At 34.3% G+C, this 24,685-nt stretch overlaps 1 protein-coding gene across 2 annotated transcripts in view; it reads left to right on the forward strand.

Annotated features, from left to right (window-relative positions):
* The first annotated feature begins 474 nt into the window (after window positions 1–474).
* CLIP-190 (Cytoplasmic linker protein 190) overlaps window positions 475–24,685 on the forward strand; it is a 231,548-nt gene continuing 207,337 nt past the window's right edge. Inside the window, exons 1-4 of one of the 2 annotated variants that reach the window (XM_089103477.1) lie at window positions 475–610; window positions 6,532–6,612; window positions 9,862–9,945; window positions 13,559–13,711. In XM_089103477.1, the coding sequence (XP_088959603.1) occupies window positions 550–610; window positions 6,532–6,612; window positions 9,862–9,945; window positions 13,559–13,711 (379 nt within the window). In that variant the 5' untranslated portion in view covers window positions 475–549. The remainder of the gene's footprint in view (window positions 611–6,531; window positions 6,613–9,861; window positions 9,946–13,558; window positions 13,712–24,685) is intronic. The other variant, XM_089103478.1, reaches the window with a different exon arrangement.

A 24,685-nucleotide genomic window follows, 5' to 3' on the forward strand; every position in this document is an offset into this window, starting at 1 on the left:
CCAGCTAGCTAAGCAGAAAGAAAAAAACAAAAAAAAAGATGCCGTCGATGCTGAATATAGTAGTTCAAGCCATTTTTTTTTGTTTTTCAAGCCAGCATATTTGCTTTTTTGATCAAGCTAAGAGATGTGTGCTTCCTATATAGGAGTTTCGGACAAGACGGTTCTAATAGTGTACTTTGTGTTTTGACCTGACATTATTTTAGGAGTTATGGGTTATTGGACTGATAAGACTGATGGGATTTTAATTAATTTTAATCTAAGAGAAACATTATTATGTTACAGTTAGTTTATTATTATTTTAAAATTTTTTATCACAACCAATTATGATTCTTCGTAAGGATTAACGTAAATTTCAAAGCCATTTGGGTATTTGAGGGAAGACTTATTGGTTGCAAGTCTGCCCAGATTAATTGCTACCTATTTTCGGTTCATCCTAGATGGCTCTAAATTACTTTTTGAATATGCGCGCCAGTGATTTAAGTGCAGTGATAATATTTAAAAGTGTAAAATTGGATTACTCATTTTTATTAGTTTCATTAGTCCTTAGGGATGTCTCACATTCCAAAACCAAGTGGACTTAGAGCTCCAACTACAAAGGTTCCGAAAACAGGTAATTAGCCTATTTCGGTGCTTTTGCAAAGAAAACCTGGTAGCCTATAGGCTAAACTTATATTTTAGGCCTAGCCTAATTTGAGTTTTGGGTTAAATTTTACTTTTGGCTGTCTTGGAAAGGGGTTAGGTTAGAAAAATGGAACTTTCAGGGTTGGGTCTACAGGCTAAAGTATGGGTAAATTTCTACCAAATCATATTAGTGACTTACGCATAAAGTGAATATACCACTCAATGCCTTTTTTTATGCTGATTACGAATATAATAATCATTTCTATTGGAAATGAATTTCAGCCCCCCCCCTATATATGCCAATTCTGGGTATATAGCCTATTTCTACATTAAGGGGGGGGCAAATTTTGTTTCTGTTGTAAATGGGAGGTAATTTTAAACTTTACCTCCCCCCCCTAATGTAGAAATATATACCCTGAATTGGCATATATAGGGGGGGGGGGCTGAAATTCATTTCCGATAGAAATGATTATTAGGCTATAGCCTATTTGTAATCAGTAAAAAAAAAGGCATCAAGTGCTATATTCACTTTATGTGTAAGTCAATAATATGATTTGGTAGATATTTACCAATGTATGTCCCGGGAAGGTATTTCTAAGTACCTACCTCCACTCCTTCTTCCTCTAGGGGGTCCTGACCTTTGATGACCTTTAAAAAAATGTCCATTATAAAAGTGGGTAAATATTTAGCAAATCATATTATTGAGTTACAAATAAAGTGAATATACCACTTGATGCCTTTTTTATGCTCTTTATGAATGTAATAATCATTTTTTTTGGAAATTAATTTTAGCCCCCAACCCTATATATACCAGATCAGGGTATATACATGCAGATTAGGGGGTGGGAGGAAAGTTTAATCTTACCACTCATTTACATAAGAAATAAAATTTACCCTTACCCCCCTAATGTGCAAATATATACCCTTTATTGTATAAATAGGGGTGGGGAAAAAATTCATTTCCAACAAAAATGATTATCATATTTGTAAAAAGCATTTGTAAAAAGCAAAAAAAGGCATTGAGTTTATATTCACTTTATTTGTAAATTAATAATATGATTTGGTAAATATTTACTGGGGTAAAATTCATTTCCTACAAAAATGATTATTATATTTAGAAAGAGCATAAAAAAAGGCATCAAGTGGTATATTCACTGTATTTGTAAGTCAATAATATGATTTGGTAAAAATTTCCCCATACTTTAGCCTGTAGACCAAAAGCAAAGATGAAACAAAATCATTTTAGCCTATATATCAGTCCTGGTTGAACTTTGCTGAAGTAAGGATGCTAGGACTGTTTGAAAAAAAAAAATGATTTTAGTATTTGTCAGTCATATGTTGTTGTAAGTCTTTCTTCTTTTATATATTCATGTTTTGCTGAGGACAGCTCTTGGACATAGGGCCAAAATATTCATTCAAAAAATTTTCACTGTCTTATAAAAAGAATTCCCTATTGTTCTTTTTGTTTTTGATGTTTGTTATTAGAGTCAAAACCTTAAAAACCTCCTCATTTATATAACATCATTAATCCTCATATAATATAATAAACCTTATATATATAACCAAATCAGTCTACATTTATAAGGTTTCAAAGTTTTGAAAAAAAGTAACAAACAAAACACAAACAAGGTAACAAACAAAAGTAACAAACAAAACAATGAAATTGTTACTTTATAATTGCAGCATGTTTGTATTAATCAGATTATCATGTTTCCTAGGAATAATTTATCTAGGATTTGTATTGAAATCTCTTAGTGGAAAAATTTTTGATACTTGCTTGTTATAATGCCAACCACTTATGTTGTTCATCCATTGACACATTTTAGAACAGGTTTCTTTGTTTAATTTCTTTCAGCTTAGCATGAGACAAGACAAAGAAAAGTAACAGAATTACCTTAAATTGCAGCTAGGAACAATCTAAGGAGAATAGATGGGAAATATATAATTTGGGCTATATATTTGTACATTCGTAGAGGGGGGGGGGGGGCTAAAGTATTTTGACAATGTTAAGTTAGAAAAAAATTTGTAATTAATAATAAAAAGAAAAATTGTACATACCACATTTTGCAGGCAGACCCACTATACTTTACCCCTCCCCCCTAAAGTGCAAATATATAGGCCAAATTTGTTTCTAAAGCTATTTTTATCAAGGTTAGGTATATTTTATTAGGATTAACCTAACTTCACTTCTTGAGTGCTCAGTACTATAATAGACAAGTACCAACTTTTCATCAGGGGTGGTGGGGGTGGTGGTACATTGTTACAAAAGTAATCATAATTCTTTGGAAAGAGCATGAAATAATGAATTTCTATTTCATTTTTCTATTTCTATTACCTAATTCTAAATTATTTAATATTTTTACTGGCATGTTTCCTTTAGATGTGTTCAGTCAGAGCATATCCACTGAATAGGGTCAAATTAAACAGAGGCTGCCCAATCCTATTTATTAAATTAGAATAAATCTTGATATGACTTAGAATTATTGTCTAGATTAGGGGCTATTGAGAAGGAAGTAAATATTGTTAAAAAGACAAAAAAAAAACAAAAAACTATATGATATGCATAATAATTGTAGCTAACATATTTTGACTGTAGCTCCACTATATTTTATCCCCTCCTCCTTTGCAAATATACATTACAAATTATATATTTTCATTACATTGTGCCAATGTGTTTCTTTTGTTTCAACCCATAAATTGAATTGACTGTGACAAAATAAAAACCAGAAAAACAATTCGTCATATGCAGGGCTGGATCTAGAACAAAATCTTGGGGAGGAGGCAATGTGACAAGGGCGCCAATGAGAAAAATCTTGGGGAGGGGTGCTCAATGTGACAAGGGTGCCAATAATTGACAAATTCAGTCTAAAAAAAGTGGAAAAAACAAGGAATGAGGAAGCCAAAACAAAAATCTTGGTGGGCAGGGTCCTCTAGCTTGTGGATCCACCACTGATCATATGAATGTCTTTCTAGGATGCTGATGCCATTTGTCATACCCAACTGTCTTGCATCTTCTATCCAGAGTTGTGTGTTAACTTTAAACCCCCAGAAAAATGATTATCACAGTCCATACCTACCCTCTGGTCTCTGTTACCAAGTGTGGTTAAATTGCATATATCCAGCAGATCTCTCTTACAGCATGTCACTAGGCCATAATACAGTGACAAAATTTCACCATCTTTGACACAGGGCAGAACAGATCCGGCATGAACCATAATTTTGCTCCAAATTGCAAATTAAGGTAATTAAGTATTGCTAACACAACTATTCTTCATGGTAACAAAAAACCCCTCATCTAGGATTTTACTCTACAGTGCATATCTTGCATGCCAAGGGAATGATTGCATTACCAGAAAAAGGGGAGGGGGGGGGGATCAAGTGCTGCCTGAAGCTTTTGTCTCTGCCAATGTTTTAAGGCAAAAGTTAATTATAGGACAAGACTTCTTGCCCCAGGGCTTTGGGGGACATTGCATCACCAGAGGCATAGTTACTACACCTTTGGCCTATTATGAACAAAATTGCTTTTCGAAATTTTGATCAGTGTTGAGGGAATGGAGCATTTAAAAAGAACAAAGGAGGGGGGGTCTTGAAGCCCTCCAATCAACATACCTTCTAAGTTTCAACTTAATATCCTCTGCCGTTCCTTTGATATTGCTGATATGCCCTTTTGACAACTAGCTTGCACATGGTATGTTTTGATTGTGTTTGGTATTCCTCTCCAAAACTATGGAGGGTTATGCCATCCCCAAAGGCGTAGTTATTTGACCATTAGACTATTTTGAACAAGGTGGCTCTTTCCAAATTTTTTAGAGAGAGGGCACGAAAGGGGAACTGGCAACTCTCCAACCACTTCAAAACGTCCCCCTTCAATGTGTCTTTAAAGTTTCAGCTTAAAACCCTCAGCTGTTCTTAAGAAATTAGTGGATTATGATCTGCCTTTTTGATAAACTGGATCTCATAGTGCCTTTTGATGGCCTCTTCAAATCTCACAGGACCAAAACTTTTGCACATAAAAAGGGGAAGGGGGGGGCTGGTTGACCTCTAATGTCTTCAACTTTCCATCAATGTACATTGAAAGTTTCAACCTAGTAATATCAGCTGTTCATTAGATATTGCTGATATTCCCTTTTCACAACCAGTAAGGACAAAGTGTATTTTGATTGCATTTGGCATCCCTCTCAACATTCCCTTAAAGTTCACCTTAATTCTCTAAGCATTTTTGGAGGTCAAGGATCAAACATGCCCTCTTTTCTTAATAAAAATCCTTATGCGCCAACAATGAGCAACTTGCATTATTTACAGCTCTTGAACCAGGAGCTGAAGGGGGGGGGCTGTTGTCAACCCCGGAGGCATAGTTGCTTGACCTTTGGACTATTTTAAGTAAAATTAAAATCTCAAATTTTGATGGGATGTATTTAGGGAAAAAGGGCTTGGGGTGGGGTTGCCCTCCTGTCACTTTTAATCTTAAAAAAGGCACTGGAACCTTCGATTTCCAATTGAAATAGTCCGCTCTAAAGTTTATACAACCACCCTTTCCATAAAATCCTTATATTTTAACAATGGACAACTTGCATAACTTACAGTCCTCGCTGCGGGGGCTAGGGGGTGTCAACCCCGGAGGCATGGTTATTTGTCCGTTGGATTATTTTCAACAAAATTGTTATCTTGACATTTTATTGGATACATTTGGGGGAGGGGGAAAGGGTGTGTTGGGGGACTAGTTGCTCTGTGGTTACTTTTGATTCTTAAAAAGGGAACTAGAACTTCCAATGCTTATACGACCACCCCTTCCATAAAAGTCTTAGGCTATATGTTAACGTTTGGCAACTTGTAGCCCTTGCCCCGGGGCTGTGGTTGTTTTGTCAACCCCCAAGGCATAGTTTTCGGCCTTTGAAGTATTTTGAACCAAATTGCTACCTCAAAAATTTGATCAGATGCATTTGGCTAAAAAAGGGCATGGAAGGGTTGGGGCGGGCTGCCCTCCGAAATAATAAATAACAACAACAAAATAATAAAAACATTGAAGTCTTATGGTTCTTTGCCATAGTCAATGCAAGCGCTGCCATAGCGCTGCACCTGACTTAAATAGGTGAGTAAAACTTTACATTTCCTTTTTAATGAACATCCGAAATTATCCAGAAGGAATGTGGAGGGCAATTCTTTGCGGGGGGGGGGTGCTACCACTCACATATTCTGTATGTATTTTGTGATATAGGTATATTTTTATTCGTCTTAATTTCCCATTTGCTACTCAATTTGACACGTGGAGAGAATTTTCTTGGGGGGGGGGGGGGATATGCAAGACGAGATTCTCAGGATGTTTCTTAGACAGCGATAGTCAAGATTTCGGCCAAGCCACGACTCCGTAGAAGAGAACATGCCTAGCAGCCGCCATGTCCACAGAATGTGGAGCTGGCTCCACAAACGTTGGTGGAGTTTTGAGAAGATATTCGTAAGAATACTTGTACACATAAGAGTAGTAGAATATCGATTAGAATATTCCAAAAATACGAGGACCATAATGGCGAATCACAAAAGTTGTTATTGCAGCCAAACAGATGAAAAAACTCTGCTAAAAAGACAGGGTGCCTTTTTGCTGTTTTTGTTGTGACGGGTTAGAAAATAAATAAATAATAAATTATTTCATGATAAAAACTGAAACAGAAGAGGCCTTCTCTCGTGCACTGTCTAAGGATTTGTTTGATTTTTATTATTTTAAATATTTGATTTTTTATTATTTTAAATATTTGATTTTCTATTATTTTAAATATTTGATTTTTTATTATTTTAAATATTTGATTTTTTATTATTTTAAATATTTGATTTTTTATCATTTTAAATATTTGATTTTTATTATTTTAAATATTTGATTTTTTATTATTTTAAATATTTGATTTTTTGTTATTTTAGATACCGGTAATAAAGAAAATGTTTCAAAAAATGCACGCGGAGAAGAAAGTAGGAGAAATAGCGAGATAAGGAAAGTATCAGGTAATTTTTTGTTATTTATTTGTTGTTGTCCTTGTATTTATTTCTGTTTCTCCTAACTCTAATCTTTGTTATTTTGTTCTGTTTTGTGTGCACCAAAACCTTTTTTTGTGCTTCATATACCTATCACAGTAATCTAAAAAAAAATAATGTAGGTTTTTTTTATGCCATTAAAGACTTAACTGTTCAGGCCATGTTCAACTTTTGATTCTTTTGAGGAGTCGTCCACTTTCCGCCCCTTTGTGTACTCTTTGAAACGCTACGTGTGCAGCACGGTTCTGCCACTGTTGGCACAGTTAGTGTCACGCATTGTACATTCCCTGTAGTACTTGGCATAGTTCCACCACGCACGCTTTTGCTAGGCTTAGTCCGTGCCACCTCGTGTATGTGATTTCTGAGAGCTGGCGCCGCCTCGGATTCTTTCGACTACTACAGAAAAAAGTGGATAAACCAAATATTTCACCACACGTAAGAAAATTGTACTTGTTATCGAATTTTCCATAGAATAAATACAATTTTTCAAAGCATAAAGTTAGATCCGTTGACTATTCGTAAGACATTGAAACATTCGAAAAACGTAAGAACACTAGTCAAACAATTTCTTTAACAAGACAATTCCTTGGTTCTCTTGGCAAACAGGGGTTTCTCAATCCATGAACAATATTTCTGAATAAGTTTTTTGGGGTTGAAGGGCAAAAAAGGTACCTAGGTTAGGTTAAGTATTTAATTTACTGCGCTCTGGGCGACCCTTCTTCCATAATTCTTTGTGGTAGGTTTCATAATCTTGTTACTCAACTATTATATTTTCATCATATTTTGTTTTATTTCATTAGCATTAGCCAAAGTTCACTTTTCGAGTGTTTATTATATAACCGATAAGTACCGCTTTATATTTAATGAAGATACAAATAAATGAATGGTATTTGCCGATTATTGGAAACTTACGTTTCCAATTTACGATTTCTTTTTGCGTTTTCAAATTTTTCTTTTTACGTTTCTCTTACATTTTTTCTTTTTACGTTTTCTCTTTTTACTTTTTTTTTCTTCTTACGTTTCCAATTTACGATTATTAAAAATTCAAAAATTACGCTTATGTTGCATCAAAGAAAACCGGTTGCATAGCCACAAAAGCAAGTGATGGATGATTCAGTGCATTGGACTTGTATAATTTGGGCTATATATTTGCACATTAAGGGGGAGATTAAGTCGGGTTAGGTTTGGTTTTCATAATTTTGTTTCTGAAGTATTTTTTTTATTATAATGTTTTGTTATATTTCATTAGGATTAACCTAACTTCACTTCGTGTGGGTATGTTTCCAATAACCGACAAGTACCAAACGAATTATAAAAAGGTAATTAAATTAATACACAATTAAATTGATAAAAAATGTTTAAAAGCGATCTTTCAAAGAAAAGTAAAGAGCTATATTAAGAGCTCAGACGATCAGAAAAAATGTTCCAGAATAATTCAAACTTAAAATGACAAAAGATTACATTAATATCATTTAATAAACGGGATTCCAAACTAACAGAATTACCAAGAACAGGAGTAGGGGTATATATATATATATATATATATATATATATATATATATATATATATATATATATATATATATATATATATATATATATATATATATATATATATATATATATATATATATATATATATATATATATATATATATATATATATATATATATATATATATATATATATATATATATATATATATATATATATATATATATATATATATATATATATATATATATATATATATATATATATATATATATATATATATATATATATATATATATATATATATATATATATATATATATATATATATATGACTAGGTGCCCGAGACCTTGAGCAAGGGCTGTTTAGGCTAAATGTCTCACTTTTGCTTATACCAAATATATTTAAAACTTTATTCTAGGACAGGAGATCCTCAGTCCTTTTCAAAGTTAAAGAGTCAGTGACTCTCAGATGTAATCTTAGTAATAGGCAGGGCCGTATCTAGGATTTATTTTTTTGTGGGGGGGATACAAAAAAATAGACGACGCATCAAAAATGTGTTTTTATGGCATTTTGATTGCGTTTTTACGAGTTTGATAAACATTTCGGGGATGGGGGTTCAAACCCCTTAACCTCTCCCCTGAATACGGCCTTGATAATGGGCATTAATGTTCTGAGTTTATACATCGAACCAAGCCAAAGATTGGTCAAAGTCAGAACGTTAGATTAAATTAAAATTCTTATAATGTTTACAATTGAAACTCCTTCAATAGGACATAGTACTTGGAGAAAATAAATGAGCAACTCAGCATGGGTGGGAACTCTTTGGACAAATTTTCAATCTAAAAAAAAAAAAAAAAAAAAAAAAAAAAAAGGTATGTTGTCTTTAAATTAAAGTTAATTAAGGGTGTTATAAAGAAAAATCCTTCGAGTTTTTCTTTAGTAAAAAAATTTCTTTAAATACTGTTATTTATCTGAGAAACCAAATCCTTTTTTTTGCTGCTTGAATGTTTTACATACACTTTTGGTTTAATGATATATTTTTGAATTTATTGACTTTTTTTATATATTAATTTTATTTTGTTCAATTAATTAATTTTATTTTGTTCAATAAATTAATTTCATTAATTAAATTTATTCTATTTTGCTATATTTATTAATTATTTAATTTGACTTATTTAATAAATAACTTCAATTATTTTGCTGTTCGAATATGTTCTGTTGATATTATTTGCTTTTATGATTTATTTTTCATAGTCACATTTATTTAATTAATTAATTTATCAATTTTATTAATCTAATTGATCCAACAAGCAGTATAGTTTTTAGGCTGTTTGAATATGTTATGTAGACTGTTTTTACTTTTATGATATATTCTTGAATGCATTAACTTTTTTTTTAATACATTAATTTTAATTTAAATAATTAGTTTCCTTTATTACATCTATTCTATTTACCTATATTTATTAATGTTTTAATTTAACTTATCTTCATTTAAATCATGTATAAATACTTAAATATAACCTATAGTAACTTGAAATATTTTGTTGTTTGAATGTTTCCTGTGGACACTGTTTGCTTTCATGGATTATTTTTCATAATCACATTTATTTAATCTAACAAGCAGTATAGTTTTTTGGCTGTTTGAATACGTTTATGTGGACATTGTTTGCTTTTGTGCTTAATTTGCTTGGTCATGTTTACTCTTGTCTTGTGCTTGTAGATGTGTCTAATGCTTCTCAGCAGGCTCTGTTAGAACAACAGAACAGGAAATTGAGTGAGGCGGGTGTTAGCAGGCGTATGTCAGGTAAATATTGTCTTTTTCTACCATTCTTCTAAGGGTTTTTAAGTTGTCTATGATTCTGGTAAATTGTGACAAGGCTATTGGCAACTTGTTACTTTTGTGAATCTGCAAAATATGTGAATACCGAGTTATATTGGTATAATATGTATAATATTGTATAGATATATCGATAAATATGTTTATATATATATATATATATATATATATATATATATATATATATATATATATATATATATATATATATATATATATATATAGGCTATACGTATTATATATAAATATAGAATAGAATTTTATTTTAAAAATTTCTTTCACAGCATGTTTGCCGAATTTGAATTTTACGTCCAAAAAAAACGCTATAGGCTATATATCTCAAAGCAATACTTCAAATATTTTGTTGTTTGAAATATGTCGATAACATTGCAAATGATGTATCCGAGTTTTAATTCACATTCCAATTAATCTTGTTGATAAAATAAAGTTATGCAGGATAGGAGTGCCAATAATGAATCCCGGGTTGAAGTTGAATTGAAGTTATCAAGTATTTTGCTGTAGGTTGCAACAAGACATGGCTAATTGTAGAAAATGAAAAGCCAAGACAGATAGTCCAAGTAATTGAGAGGCAAATGTTTAAATGGCCGCGGCACGAGTAAATGGCGGGAGTAATTGTTGCGACGTGCTGCGTTCGACTCTCAAGCGGTGTGATTGACCAATCAGGCTGGATATTTAAGCAGGGGCGTAATCTTTTATGGGGCAAGTGTCTAACTGCCCCTTCCAGACCCAAGTTTGCCCCCACCCCAAGCTGAAATTTAGTTTCTGTAAAAAAAAGGTAAAAAATAAGATAACCTGCATAATTCAAGCATCCAGAGAAATTGCCGGTACTCTTCTGAAATACAGGACATATGCGAGAAGTGAAACTTGATTAATGCTAATGAAATAAAACAAAATAGAATGAAAATATAATAGTTTATGAACAAATTTGGGATATATATTTGCAAATTAGGGGGTGGGGGTAAAGCACAGCATATATTAATTAGGTACTTCTATGTTAAACACGCTCTTTTATATATGTCAAACTGGAGACGCGACAGAAAACCCGTTTTGTATGGGTTAATTCAAGACACTGCTATACAGTAATGAATGCTTAGCGTGGTTTTCAATGCGTTTACTATATTTAAACTGTTGTTTTTTGGGGTTTATGGGGAGAAAAAGGTACCTAGGTTAGGTTACGTATTTAATCTATGCTTTACCCCCACCCCCACCTAATGTGCAAATATATAGCCCAAATTTTTTTTTAAACCATTATATATACATACTATTTTATTTTATTTCATTACTATTAACCAAAGTTGACTTGTCTAGAAGTGTTGTTATAATGCACCAGAACCTTTTAGAGATATACTTCAATTTTACAACTAAATTCTCTGTTTCTATTTAGCCTAGGTGGCTATTGGGCTATAGGTGGCTATTGGGTGGGTTATTGAGCTGAAAGGAGGAGCGGGTGGAAGGGATGGGGGTGGATGGAGTTATATTTGGATAGTGGTTCTTACCCTGGGGGTGTTTGGGAGAAGGTTGTGTTACCTGGGGTGCAATGTGAGAAGCGCAAGTTGACCATTTTATTAAACTACGTATTTTGGGGCATGTAGGATAGCCAATATTTAGCTGGGGTTATATTTTCCTTTAAGTCCCTTTTAAATCTTGTTATGAAATAATTCTCCTGCAGAGTCTGTCGTTTTCTAATCGTACCTCTAATTACCTCAAGCCCTTGCGGAGGATTTCTTTTTTTGGGTGGGAGGCAAAAATACCCAAAAATTAGTTTTATTTATAATTTAAATAAGAAGTATGAGTTAAAGAAAAATGGAATTTTGAGGGGGACTGTGCCCACAGCCCTCCCACCTTCCAGTGTACGTCCCTGCCCCAAGCACATATATGAATAGTTTGTTTGTTTTGAATCTTTAGCCAATTATGGTTGTAATATTTTTTGCGATTAATAAAGATCGTGGCTCGGACCCATTCTTCCATTTGGGGTTTAAAAGTCTCTTGTTAGGCAAAGAAGGGCCCAATGATAACAAAAAACACTAGATAATTTGAAAAAAGAAGTGTTCAGAAATTCAGGCAATTTTGGGAGGTGGGTGGGCCCCTAGGCCCTGTTCTTTTGCACGTCTGTGATACTAGAGTAGTATCGAATTTTTATGGTGAGCAAACTACTATAGGTAAACTTCTATGCAGGTATATTTTAGTTAAATATTTCATATATAGAGTTGGTTAGGTTAGGTATTTAATTTAATGCGTTCCTGGCGGCCTGCATTCCATAAATCTTTGTCGTAGTTTCCATAATTTTGTTACTAAATTATTATATTTTAATCATATTTTGGTATATTTCATTATGGCTAACCTAACTTCAGTTATTGAGTGTGGTCGGGATAATACGTAAGTATCAAAAGTTTTTTTTCTCTTATGAAAAGAAAAAAAAACGGTATTAAAACTCGAAACATATCGGAATCAAATCAAAATCAGGGAGACTGTTGCCCCCTAAACCTCCCACTCTTTATGCTAATGAATAACTTGTGCTTTAATCAAAGCAGTAAATCGACAAAAAACTGATCTTACTTTAATGTACCCAGCTAAATCGAATATACCCAACTAAACTAAATATGCCCAACAAACTACCCGACCCTCCTACCGGCCATGGAGCCTTTGTGGGGATTTGTAGATTGCTGTGTAATTATTTTACTGTTATATAGAAAATAATTCTATCTATCTAAAAAAAAAAAAAAAACCATTGCTCAGTAATCTCAATAATGGTTTATTATATGCTTTTGGTTTCTTTAATTATATTGCACTTCAAGGTGTTCCTCAACTACCCACTACCCTGCAAAGATTCTCTTGCATATTTGAAAAATCTGCTACTAAAACACGTGTACGCTAATCTGTATCTGATCTAAAATATGTTTCTGATCGTTTCTGACCTAGTTTCTGATCCAAAATGCGGTTGGAGCAGAGTCGTATCCATGATTTTTGTTTGGGGGTGCTTTACACAGACATTTTTTTTTTGGGGGGGGGGGGTTACACAAAAAAACCCTCAAAAAACGCATAAAAATTTGTTTGTATCCATTTTTTTGTGTTTTTATGAGTCAGACAAACATTTTTTTTTTGGGGGGGGGGAGTCAAACCCCCTAACCTCCCCCCGGATACGGCCTTGGTTTGGAGTTTAAGAAAAGTACTGCTCAAAATTCAGTAAGCCTACCAATCACCTGCTTTTTAACACCTAGTTGCAACCTGGGGCAGGTCCATTGGGGGCGTGGGGTACATCCTCCTCCAGAAGGTCCAAAGTTGCACTAATTCCTGGGGCGGATGGGCGGAAACACTAATGGTAGAGCCCACGTTTTGCTGGTGCCCACAGTTTTTAGGGTTGCCTTGTTGAACCGTGAAAGTAAATAAGCAATTTAAAAAATTTCAAGTTCAAATTTTTATTTTTAACATTCACAAATAAATAAAAAAAAGGCTGTTTTCGTTCTTATTTTCCTATTTTTGATAATTTTTAATAAATAATTTTTTTGGTTAATAATACATTTTTCTTCGTTTAGAGATAATAGTTTTTGATATTTTTTAGATGTGAGTGTAGTTCTGACAACAGACACAGACAGTTTTATTGTTGGAGACAGAGTTTGGGTCGGAGGAACAAAACCAGGTCATATTCAGTTCATTGGTGAAACTCAATTTGCTCCTGGTGAATGGGCTGGTGTTGTACTAGATGAAACAATTGGTAAGCGAAAGTGATTTTAGCCTTAAAAATTCATTTTATCCCCTGCTTAAATTTATTTAATGGGGAAGCTTGAGGGCTATCGCAGGGGCATGTCCAGGTGGAGGGGAGGAGCATCTTGTTGTCTGGGCCCGGGAAGTTTATGCGTATGTACCTGAGCTAGCTGAGATTGACCTCAGTTGTAATTGTTTTTGTTATGCTGTTACGGTAGCCGATAGCAAATTCCACAATTCCAAATGAAATGAAGACTACTGTAGACAAATTTATTGGAACATTTAAATGATTAGATAACTAGAAAATTCAGTTTTTGGGACATTTGTAGTACCCCGGAAAATTTTTACGGCTGTAATTTTATTCATATGTGACCGTGTCGAACCAATGGACGTAGAACAAACAAAGAAGGTTTTGTAAGACCAGTTTTTTTTATTATTCGAACGCCTTTCTTAGCAATAAAACACGTCTTGCCTTCTTAAACTGCCATTTGGTGCGACAGGGCGACAAATTTGGCCCAGATTGACCAAAGATTCCTAAAAACAAAAATTTTGAGATACCGAATTGGCTCAAGGTGTTTTAAAGCTATATAAAAAGCCATCAATTTACAAGGATGCAGTCTCATTGGGTGGTAGATTTCGTCTTATCTGCACTAAAGCTAGATTAGTTCTTTCTGAAAGCATGGTTGAACGCAACAAATAAGCCCAGTTGGTAATTGCAGGGTTTTATTTACCCATTGCCTTTCAAAAGATTGAAACTGAGAATTGGGTCTTGTAAAGCAATTAATTTTTGCGTATGTTATGCCTTGATAATAAGTTTAACAGGTTAGTGATAAGAGGGGATATAGGAATAAAGTGTATGAGACATAGTAGGCTGATAAGTGTGGTGAAATATTAGGGCAGTTCTTTTACTCATCTTTGTGTTAAGATCTTACATCTTTTGACAAAGAACGCTTAAAAGTGAAATCTTAGCACTAAGATCATACCTTACATCTTATAGCGTTCTTTTGCAAAACGTCTTTCATCATTCTGCTCTGATCAGCGGTCTTAGAACAATGGTGAGCATATCATCAAACTTCTCTCATCATTGTTCTATATGGCAGAAAGATGGTGTTCTTCACACTTTTCGGTAACATCAGTGAGCTGTAAGATCTTAGAACAAAGATGAGCAAAAGAACGGAAATCTTTGCAGAAAGATGTAAGATCTTAGAGCAAAAGAACGGCCCTATTGGGAAAGGGTGTCATCGATGGAAAATAATAGGCTAGTTAAACAAGCATGTTTAATGATGCTTCAGGATAGGAGGAAGATTTCGTGGCAATATCGGATGAAGAATATATTAGACCGTGCAGGGCTAGGTAATTGTTGTAATGAGAGAAAGAGAATAGGAGGGATGGTAGGGTTGGAGGAGGGATGGTTGGCCTCAGGATGTTCAGGTTTGGCAAGCTGAGAAGGCCGCCTCGCCCTCTCTGGGGTTATATGTGGAGGTCAAGGAGAAATGGGGCGAAGAAATTTATCTAAAAATGGGATTAAGTCCGGAAGATTTGAAATGGGTAATGTATGTAGGGGGGAATTTTGTGCCTCTTGAAGAACGAATGAAATATTTATGGAGAGCTAGATTGAGGGATGGTCCTTAGAGTTTCCCTATGTGTCGAGAGATGGATGAGTCTTTGCGTCATTTTCTAGGGGAATGTAAAGAATTGAGGGTATTACACCTGGAAATGTTTTGTAGGGAGGTCGGGGGGAGAGATTGGATTTGGGAAATTTTTAAAAGTAGGTGTTACTTAGAAATAAATAATATTAGAAAGTTCATCCGGGTAGGTATGAGGCATCTTAATGATTTTCTTAAATAATCAGTTTTAATGATTTTTTTAGTTTACGTTTTGTTGTTGTATTTTTTTTTATTTTTTTTGTGTGTGTCACCATGGCTCAATAGGACTTTAGTATGAATAAATCTATCTATCTATCTATACTTTCATTTTCATGAAGGGAAACGTTGAAGTTGCAGAGAAAAATACAAGAGGCAATATAAAGAAGAATAAAATAAAGAAAAAAGATATAAAAAAATATAAATATATAAAGATGTAAATATAAAATATAAAGAAAAATAAACAATTTCATGAATTCGATGAGGTTGAAAACTTCTGGTGAAAAATAATCTAGACTAGAGAAACTCACTGTCGTGGCAAGGCCTATTACGTGATGTACAAGAAATGTCCTGCGAATTCATGGGTAACAATTCATTAAATATAGGGGGGGGGGGGTAAATTTATCATTTTCCAGTACGAGGGGAGGGGGTAAATTTGCCATTTTTTGTTTTTTTTTCGCTGTAAAATACCAAAAAAGGAAGGTGTTTTTCAAAGTCTAACGGAGGGTGGGACAAAAAAAAATTATGTGGTAATTGCCGGTACTTATCGGTTATATAATAAACACTCGAAAAGTGAATTTTAGTTAATGCTAATGAAATAAAATAAAATATGATGAAAATATAATACTTTAGTAACAAAATTATGAAAACTACTACCAAGAATTATGGAAGGGGGGCCACCCAGAGCGCATTCTATTAAATACTTAACCTAACCTAGGCACCTTCTTTTGCCCCTCGATCCCAAAAAACCTATTCAGAAATACTGTTCACGGAGTGAGAAACCCCTGTTTGCCTATCAAGCGAAAGGTATTGTCTTGTTAAAGAAGTTGCTTGACTAGTTTTTTGTCTTGTGAGCGTGTCACGAATTCTCGAGTGTTTATTATATAACCGATAAATACCCTCCCCCCCTGAATCACATTTGATGCAACTGATCGAATCCTGTCTCGACAATAATTACTACTCCTGTTCATTCACCCCTCCCCACTGAAAAGCATTCAAATCAGTGCTCATTTGTGATTGAGGGGATTTGCCTATTTGACAAGAATTATTTCTGTTAGATAATTTGGCTCCCTTGATTAGTTAGTTTGGACAAAGATCAGAAAATATTTGGTGGAGACTGAACTAGTCCCACACACTCATAAGTTTTCGCTTAACTTGCACCAATGAGTAGGTCATATGTTTCAATATCAAACATAGATTATTTATTTAAATACATTCTAAGACCACACTGGCTATACATGACAAATGAAACTCAGAGAGGGAAAAAAGCAACAAAATGAAAAATAAAATAAAAAAGGTGAAAAAACGAGGATTTTGTCAGCCAGTGGCGAAACATGAAGAAGAAGAAATAAGCAAATATTTCGACAAGGACCTCCGCCGAGTCGTCCTCAGTGTTAAAAAAAAAGAAAGAAAAGGATAAAGAAACCAACGAAAATCGAACCTTTCAAAGTTTTCTTGACAACGACAGAACAGAAACTAAATAAGAACCAGGTTGGAATCAATGAAAAAAAAATCTACCAAGATGATTGAGCAATAATCCTTCGTTTTGCTATAGCTTTAGCTGGCCTACAAATTCGTTCATCATTTGATGTGCAAATAGGTTCTTTCAAGGTATACCGGGCGAAAATATTGATTGAGTTCTTCAAAATTAAACTGTCATAAATTGGGTTTAATGAAATATCCTCAGTATCTCTGTCTATTGCTAAATTTCAGTTTATGTATTTTTTTTTATCTCACTTACTTTTTTAAAAATTTGTGGTAGGCAACTTACGGTAGATATTAAAGTTCCCTCGACCAAATGAATGAGATGGTTAGAATTTTCGAAAATATGCAGGGCCAATGCCGAATCAAAGTTGTCATTGTTATTTTTCAATCTCAGGGACTTGTCTATTGAAATTTTGTGTTCATACAACTAGGTGAACGTTTTGCTATGCAACAAGTAGTTTTCTAAAGTATGTGATTAAAGAGTAGCCTTAGAAAATGTACTCTAACCCCTCCCCCTAATTGGGCTAGACATAGCCCTAGACCCGTTTTTATCTATATAATTCTAGATAAGACGCAGGTGACGCTTAGTGCCTCTTCACACCTGACGTCAAAAATGTAAACATACTCATTACAAAAATCTGGCCTTGATTCAAGTTCACCTATCCATCCTACTCTGTCGGTTGCTGAAATCGGCGAAACCTCTAGACTTACTTGAACGTGTTACAAGGCCAAGGGCTGGTTTTAATTCGGGAGGGGGGGGGGTTACAATTAAAAAAAAAGCCTCAAAATTTGTTTATATTCATTTTTGTTGCGTTTTTACGAGTCAGATACGATTTTACTTGCCTTCATTGTGCCTTAGGCCAAAGAATCAGGGGTTCTCAATTCAACGCCTGTTTGGTGAACCACCATCTGATTTCCGATAAAATGATCAGGTCAAGTGTTTTTTATTTATTTATTTTTTATTATTATCAGTAATGCACTAATGTCGGTGTAAATTTTGGCGTTACTGACTATCCAAGGAAAGACGCTGAAAGTTTTTGGCAGACAGGAGTGGTCAAACCAATTTAGAATCTGTAAAACCACCGCTTTCAGGGGCCATACCTGGCAACTGTCGGATTCGCAGATCTGCAAACTAGAAGCTTCATTCTCCCCGATGACTCGAATTTTTTATGTGAGGCAGACAAGATTTTTTCGTTAAATCCTTAAAATTTAGATTGTTATACTTTATTTATACCAAAAAGTTTAATAATTATTTACTATTTTATTGGTTAACACGACTAAATAATTCGTTTTATGAAAAAATATTATACAAGTAAATTAATCATTATGCTAGGTAAATTAATTAAATTAACATTCAATAATTAATTTATGCAAATGACAACTGGAGAAGTAATCATGGATTTATTTGGGTCATTCTATCGTTGCTTTGAGGGGAGAGACTGGGACAGACACTGGCGGATCCAGGGGGTAGTGGTGGGAGGGGCCCCCAAGATTTTTTCTGGCGCCCTCTTATCCTGTTTTTTTCTTCTTTTTTTAACTCTTTTTTTTTAATAAATTTGTCAAGTTGGTCAGTTACTGGTACCTTTGTCACATTGGCCCTCCAAGACTTTGCTCATTAGCGCCTTTGTCACATTGGGCCGTCCCCAAGATTTTGCTTTAGATCCGCCCCTGGGCACAGAGGAATGATTTCCCAACCGGCACCTTGTAACACTACAATTTTGAATCATAATTTTTCAGTGCGTGTGCTTTTTTATCGTCTAAAATTGTTCCTGGTGACCCAAATCCAGGCGTGTAGGCTATACATGATTTTATTGGGGGGGGGGTCAAAAAATTTGCCAAAGATCATTTTACGGAAGAGTGGATAGCACACTAGACTTGAAAACCTTTGTCCGTGAGATCAGGGGTTCGGGTCTTGGTGTCGATGGTTATTTGGGTTGGAACTGGGGTCAATGGCTTGACTCTGTAAGCTCAGCCAAAGTCGACCCAGCTCTGAATGGGCTCCTTGAGAAATCTGGGGAAGGTAAACAGGAAGGGTGTACGAAAGCACAGGGTGGCTGGCCCCCAATTCCACATGGTACTCCCTGACTGAAGGGCTATGAAACGGAGACCAGCACCGCCGGTGGAGGCAGTAAACTCCAGTGCCATATTCTTTACCTTTATTTCGCCTTTATATAAGAACGCAAAGGAACAATCGTGAAAACCTCTCTATTTCTAGGGGGGGGGGCAGTGAAGAGCCACATATGTTCGTGCATGTCTTTATGCGATCCCATATAATTTTATCATGTGTATTTTTCTTTTGGCTTGAAATACGAGAAATTTGATTTTTCAGCGATGTTCAATAATTCATATCTATCTACGACAAAACTGGAATACCTTAAATTGAATTATACATTTTACTATTATATATTATAATAGAATATTATATTATATAGAATTATATATTATATGAATTATAAATTATACAAACATACAAATTATAAATGCAAATAAATTGCTACTAGATGTTTTTTGAATAGACGCTAATATTCTGGGTTGTAGGATAATGACTCTTGTTTATATATCCTTATGTGTATGCTAATTGAATTCAAATGGTTGGTTACCTACATGGAAACGAATCCAAAGCGGAGTATGAAAAACTACGTATTTTGAATATCAATTTCTCCTCAATACCTATTTTCAAATTAGCTTGTCAGGTATCTAATTAAAAGAAAAGAAGAAATTAATTATCTTGGAATAAAATCAAGAAATTGCGCAATGGCACCGTGGCAGTCACTGTATTGACCACCTGTAACTTATGATTGAACCACATTGGCCCCAACTCATTATGCAGACCTATCGTTTTTTAGTAATAGTGCTGACTGGATACAGGGTTGTCGAACGTGGTGGATCCCCTCCCTAGATTTTTGACACATTGTACAAAAGTATCTTTTGTACTTTTATTGCTCAAGCTTTTGGAAAATAACTTTTTTTTTATCTTCACTGGAATAGAATAAAAATAAATTATTACCTCCCCTCCTTGGCCGTATCCAAGAGGGCTACTTTTTTCGGAGGTTTTTTTTACAAAAGTATTTTTTTCGGGGGGGGGGGGATGCTCACAAAAGAAAACGAATAAAATTTTGTCTATATTCATTTTGTTATGTTTTTACGAATCGTAAAAACATTTCGGGGGGGGGGATAGTTCTAACCCCCTGAACTCTCCCCCCCCCTAGATACGGCCTTGCTTGGCACCATTACCATAAGCAAGTTTTGTCTTCGTCGTTATTGGCGCCACTGACTGACAATTGTCAAATCAGTCTCCTGTTTGTTTTTTTTTATAAAAGCAAAAAAAAAAAAAATCCTCTTTGGAATAAAATCAAGAAATTATCAAGAACCAAGTGAACCAAATCAAGAACCAAGGTAGAGCAATAGACCTAATGAATTACCCCTCGATCTGTCTAAACATCTGAGGGACAAGCCCTTGATTGGAGAAGGGAATTTTTGTCTTTAGAGGGAATTTGAGAATTGTTTCGATCGAGGGAGTGGTTTCAGGCATCCTCTGTGCGCAGGAATGCAAACTGCCTAGGGTACATTGAAGACCCTTCGAAGGGGCAACTGGGATTCATAATGACCACCATTTCAGTAGGTAAAACTATAGTCTTCCTTTTAGTAAAGGGCCATATGGCCTAAATGTCTTACATTTTTATATATTATTATATTGTATATTTATGTTATATTATATATATATATATATATATGCTGCACGACCGAAACTTTTGGTCCTTATTTGTTTTTCTAATATTTAGAGGGTGATTATAGCAGAGCCTGCTGTTTATATATATATATATATATATATATATATATATATATATATATATATATATATATATATATATATTTGCTTTTAAATGAGACACTTCATATAGAATGGGTAGTCGTATAAGCTTTGATTAGAAATTGGTAGCTCCAGTGCCCTTTTAAAGTGTCAAAACTGATCAGAGGGCAGAATTGGAGTAATATGAAAATGTTTACATAAAAAGCAGAGAGCGGTGAGAGAAAGAAAGCGATATGCTAGTGCAAGTAGGGAGAGTCTGCGGCACAGCGACCGTTCATAACCACAATGCTCAAAAAGCTCGGTGCTGATGACCAGTGGCGTCAGTTCACGAAAATGTAGAGGGAATTGTTTATCCAATGTTTATGACAATCTAAGGGGGGCAATTTTTTTTTTTCAATGAGAATACTAACAGGCGAATGCTTCAAAGAAAGTACAGATATTTTTTCATAATATAAGTGAGACCCTTACTTGTCTATTATCCCAACCACACTCAAGTTCTTGATCTGAGTAAAACCGGTTTCTCTGTCTGCATTCGGTTATAATTAGATTAGCCTGAGTGAGATAACTACTATGTAGGTATATTTTGATTAAATATATAATATATAGAGTTGGTTAGGTGTTTGATATAATACGTTCTGGGCGGCCTGTTTGCCATAATTCTCTGTTATAGTTTCCAGAATTTTGTTACTAAAGTATTTTATATTAATTAGATTTTGTTATATTTCATTATGATTAACCTTAGTTAACGAGTGTGGTCGAGATAATAGATAAGTACCGGAAGGCCATTCTTGTTCCCCTCCCATTTGACGCCCCTGCTGCCTGCATGTTAAGATTAATCAACATTAAAAACTATAAAACCTCTGATCCATGAATTCGTGATAGCGTATTCTTGGTGAAACAACTTGACCAACTAATCAGAAATGAAAGATAATTGCCTAATTTATGTAATTTCACTTTGATGTAATTGTAATGTATGTAATTTGTAACTTGATTGTGAAAATACAGAGAAAATAATCATAAATTCTTATGTACATAAACCTATTCTTATATTTGTGGTACTATGCTCACAATCTACCTGTCAGATTTAATGGCAAGGAGTGGTCCCAAAATAATCACAACTGATAAAATTCACAAAAGAAATAAGCGTAAATTGAATTTATGAGTCGTTATTTAAAAATAAACGAACCCAAGACACGTCAGTCTTAAGTAGCCTACCCTGAGAATATATCTTGTGTGTCTATTAGTAACAACATAACCTAGGGGCTGCTCTCACTCTCAGAAATCATGTACACCTCGGTACTCTACGCCAAACGTGGCGTACGGTACTGTACGCCACACGTGGTACTCCAGGTAATTTAGAGTCAGCGTCATTTCGGGAATGAGAGCAGTTCAATTTAAATTTATCATGATATTCTCATTGTTTTTGCGATCATGTTGCAAATTGCATGTATTAGAATTGCATTAAAGTTGAATCTCATAAATTTGGCAATTATTTTTCCTATTTGATTCGTTTGTTCAAGTCAACCACTGTATATAAATATTAATTAAAAAAACTTTCCACGAAATAAGTTTTTCAAAAAAAAAGAAAAGAACCCCATTAAACCAAAAATGAAAAAAAAAATAATCTACCAAGCATACAACTACCACAAACAGCATCAATAAATAAATGGAACCCAAAACGAACAGAAATAAATAACTGAGTCAAACTCAAAACGAGCAAAAATTAATATGAGTAGGGTTCAAAGCCCCTATGCTTTCTAAAAGCCAGAATATAATTTGTACTTTACATGAAAAAATTCAAAAGAAGAGCAGAATTAATTTTTAAAATTTTAAGAGCAGAAGTAGTAATAGAAGTAGCCTGAAAACTTGAACTTAATGCCCTCAGTCGTTCTTGGTATATTGATGAGATATCTTATAGGCAACCAGCATACAAACAGTGTGTTTTGATTTAATTTTAAAGCAACATTTAGTTTTCAAGCATAACCGGCAAATTACATAACTTTGGGGGGTTGACCGACCCAATAACCCTAGAGATATACTTACTAGACCGTTCAGCTATGCTGAAGAAAATGGTTGTCTTAAAATTTTGACTGGAAGTGTCTAGAAAATTATGGGCTAAAGAGGAGGGCTGATTGGCCTCCTATAATTTTTTACTCTTAAGAGGGCACTATAACTTTTAATTTTCAATCAAATTAGCTCCTTTAAAATATCAATGATACTACTGGCTATGATAAAGTATTGTTGGCTATGTCCTTATATGCCCTATAGTGCTTATATGCCCATTTAATACCTGCATGCATATAGGTTTTTCGTTTAATTGGAACTCCTCCTAAACGTTCTCTAAGAGTTTTGATCTTAATGCAGTAAAGAGCGAACCACAGCCCATAGTAACCAAAAGTTAGAAATTGCGTTTAGGAAAACGCTACCTAGTAAAAAAAAAATGCCATCTGACTCTGATTCAGGAATGTTGACTATTATTTCGGTTCGTCTTAAAAGTAAAAGTTCATTGCGAAAAGAAATTTATGGTGATTTTGAACAAAAGCCTGAAACCCCTCGAAAATGGCGTCAGATCAAAAATGAAAAGTGCACCATTGGAATCAGCACGGTCGAAAACCTTTTAAAGGGAAATTACAGTCCCCTCCTTGAACAACAAAGAAAATCGCTTTTTTGCATCGGTAGGACTGATACTTCTAATTCCCTATGCTTTCTAAAAGCCAGAATATAATTTGTACTTTATTGAAAATTTCTTTTAAATGCTTTCATTTTTGAAACTTTAGAAATCGAAAATTAATTAAGATTTTAAGGAATAAATATCAGCATATGTATATGCTGATGGTTTATATCCGCTTGTGAATATTCCGACGAGAATTACAAGTCAATCTGCAATGATTATCAACAATGTCTTTATTCGTTCAGTTGATTTGAACCGAACTTTTTCTGATGTGATTATGTTTCCTGGGTCTGATCATCTTCCACTGTCAGTTTCTTTTAGTTATGATGTGAAAAGAATCCGGAAAAAGAAACTAAAAATTCGGCTGATGAAAAAAACAAAACTCCAAACGAGAAGAAATAAGTGTAATAGACTGGAGCCCAGTGTCTGAAGAGAAGGAATGCCCTATGAAAGCCTTGAGTCACCTTATGAAAGTTATTACCCCTTACGTGTGACAGAACATGCCCAGTAAAAGTCATTAAATAGAAAAATCTTGTTCCCCATAGACCACTGATTACAGTGTCTATAATTGTTCAAAAAGAATTAACAACTTGGCTCTATGAATCGTGTCTGGATTCCAAAAGTGATGAATCATTTTTTTTATTTACAAATCAAAGAACTCTGGTGAATAAAATTAAAAGAAACGCAGTGTCTGATTATTGCTGTAACAAGCTGGAGGAAACTAAAGGAAATATGAAAAAAACGTGGATGATTTGAAATTGGAGTAAGAATGGCAAGGCAAAAGAGACCACGGCAGATGTTCATTTGGATGGTTGCAACCGTGATGATACAGCTGGAATTGTAAACAAGTTTGCAAGTTTTTTCTCGAATATTGGTTCTGAAGTGCAATCTAGTCTTATTGACAAATATAATGAAATGCAGTGCAATACTATCAGTGATGTCCGTGGTGAAACATTAAATATGGAATTCCAGCCGCGCATGTGTGAAGAAGTACAGAAACCGGTGAAGTCACTTAAGTCTAATTCTGGTGGTGTTGATGGTTTGTCCCTGCGAGCTCTTAAAGTGATTTTATGATATATTCTTCCCTGTCTAGTGTTTATCATCAACCTTTCTCTAGAAAAGGGAAGTTTCCCGGAGCAGCTTAAGTTGGCGAAG

This window comes from Artemia sp. Qi Xiang Cuo, chromosome 17, assembly GCF_049724085.1.
Source record: "Artemia sp. Qi Xiang Cuo chromosome 17, ASM4972408v1, whole genome shotgun sequence".
Lineage (NCBI taxonomy): Eukaryota > Metazoa > Arthropoda > Branchiopoda > Anostraca > Artemiidae > Artemia > Artemia sp. Qi Xiang Cuo.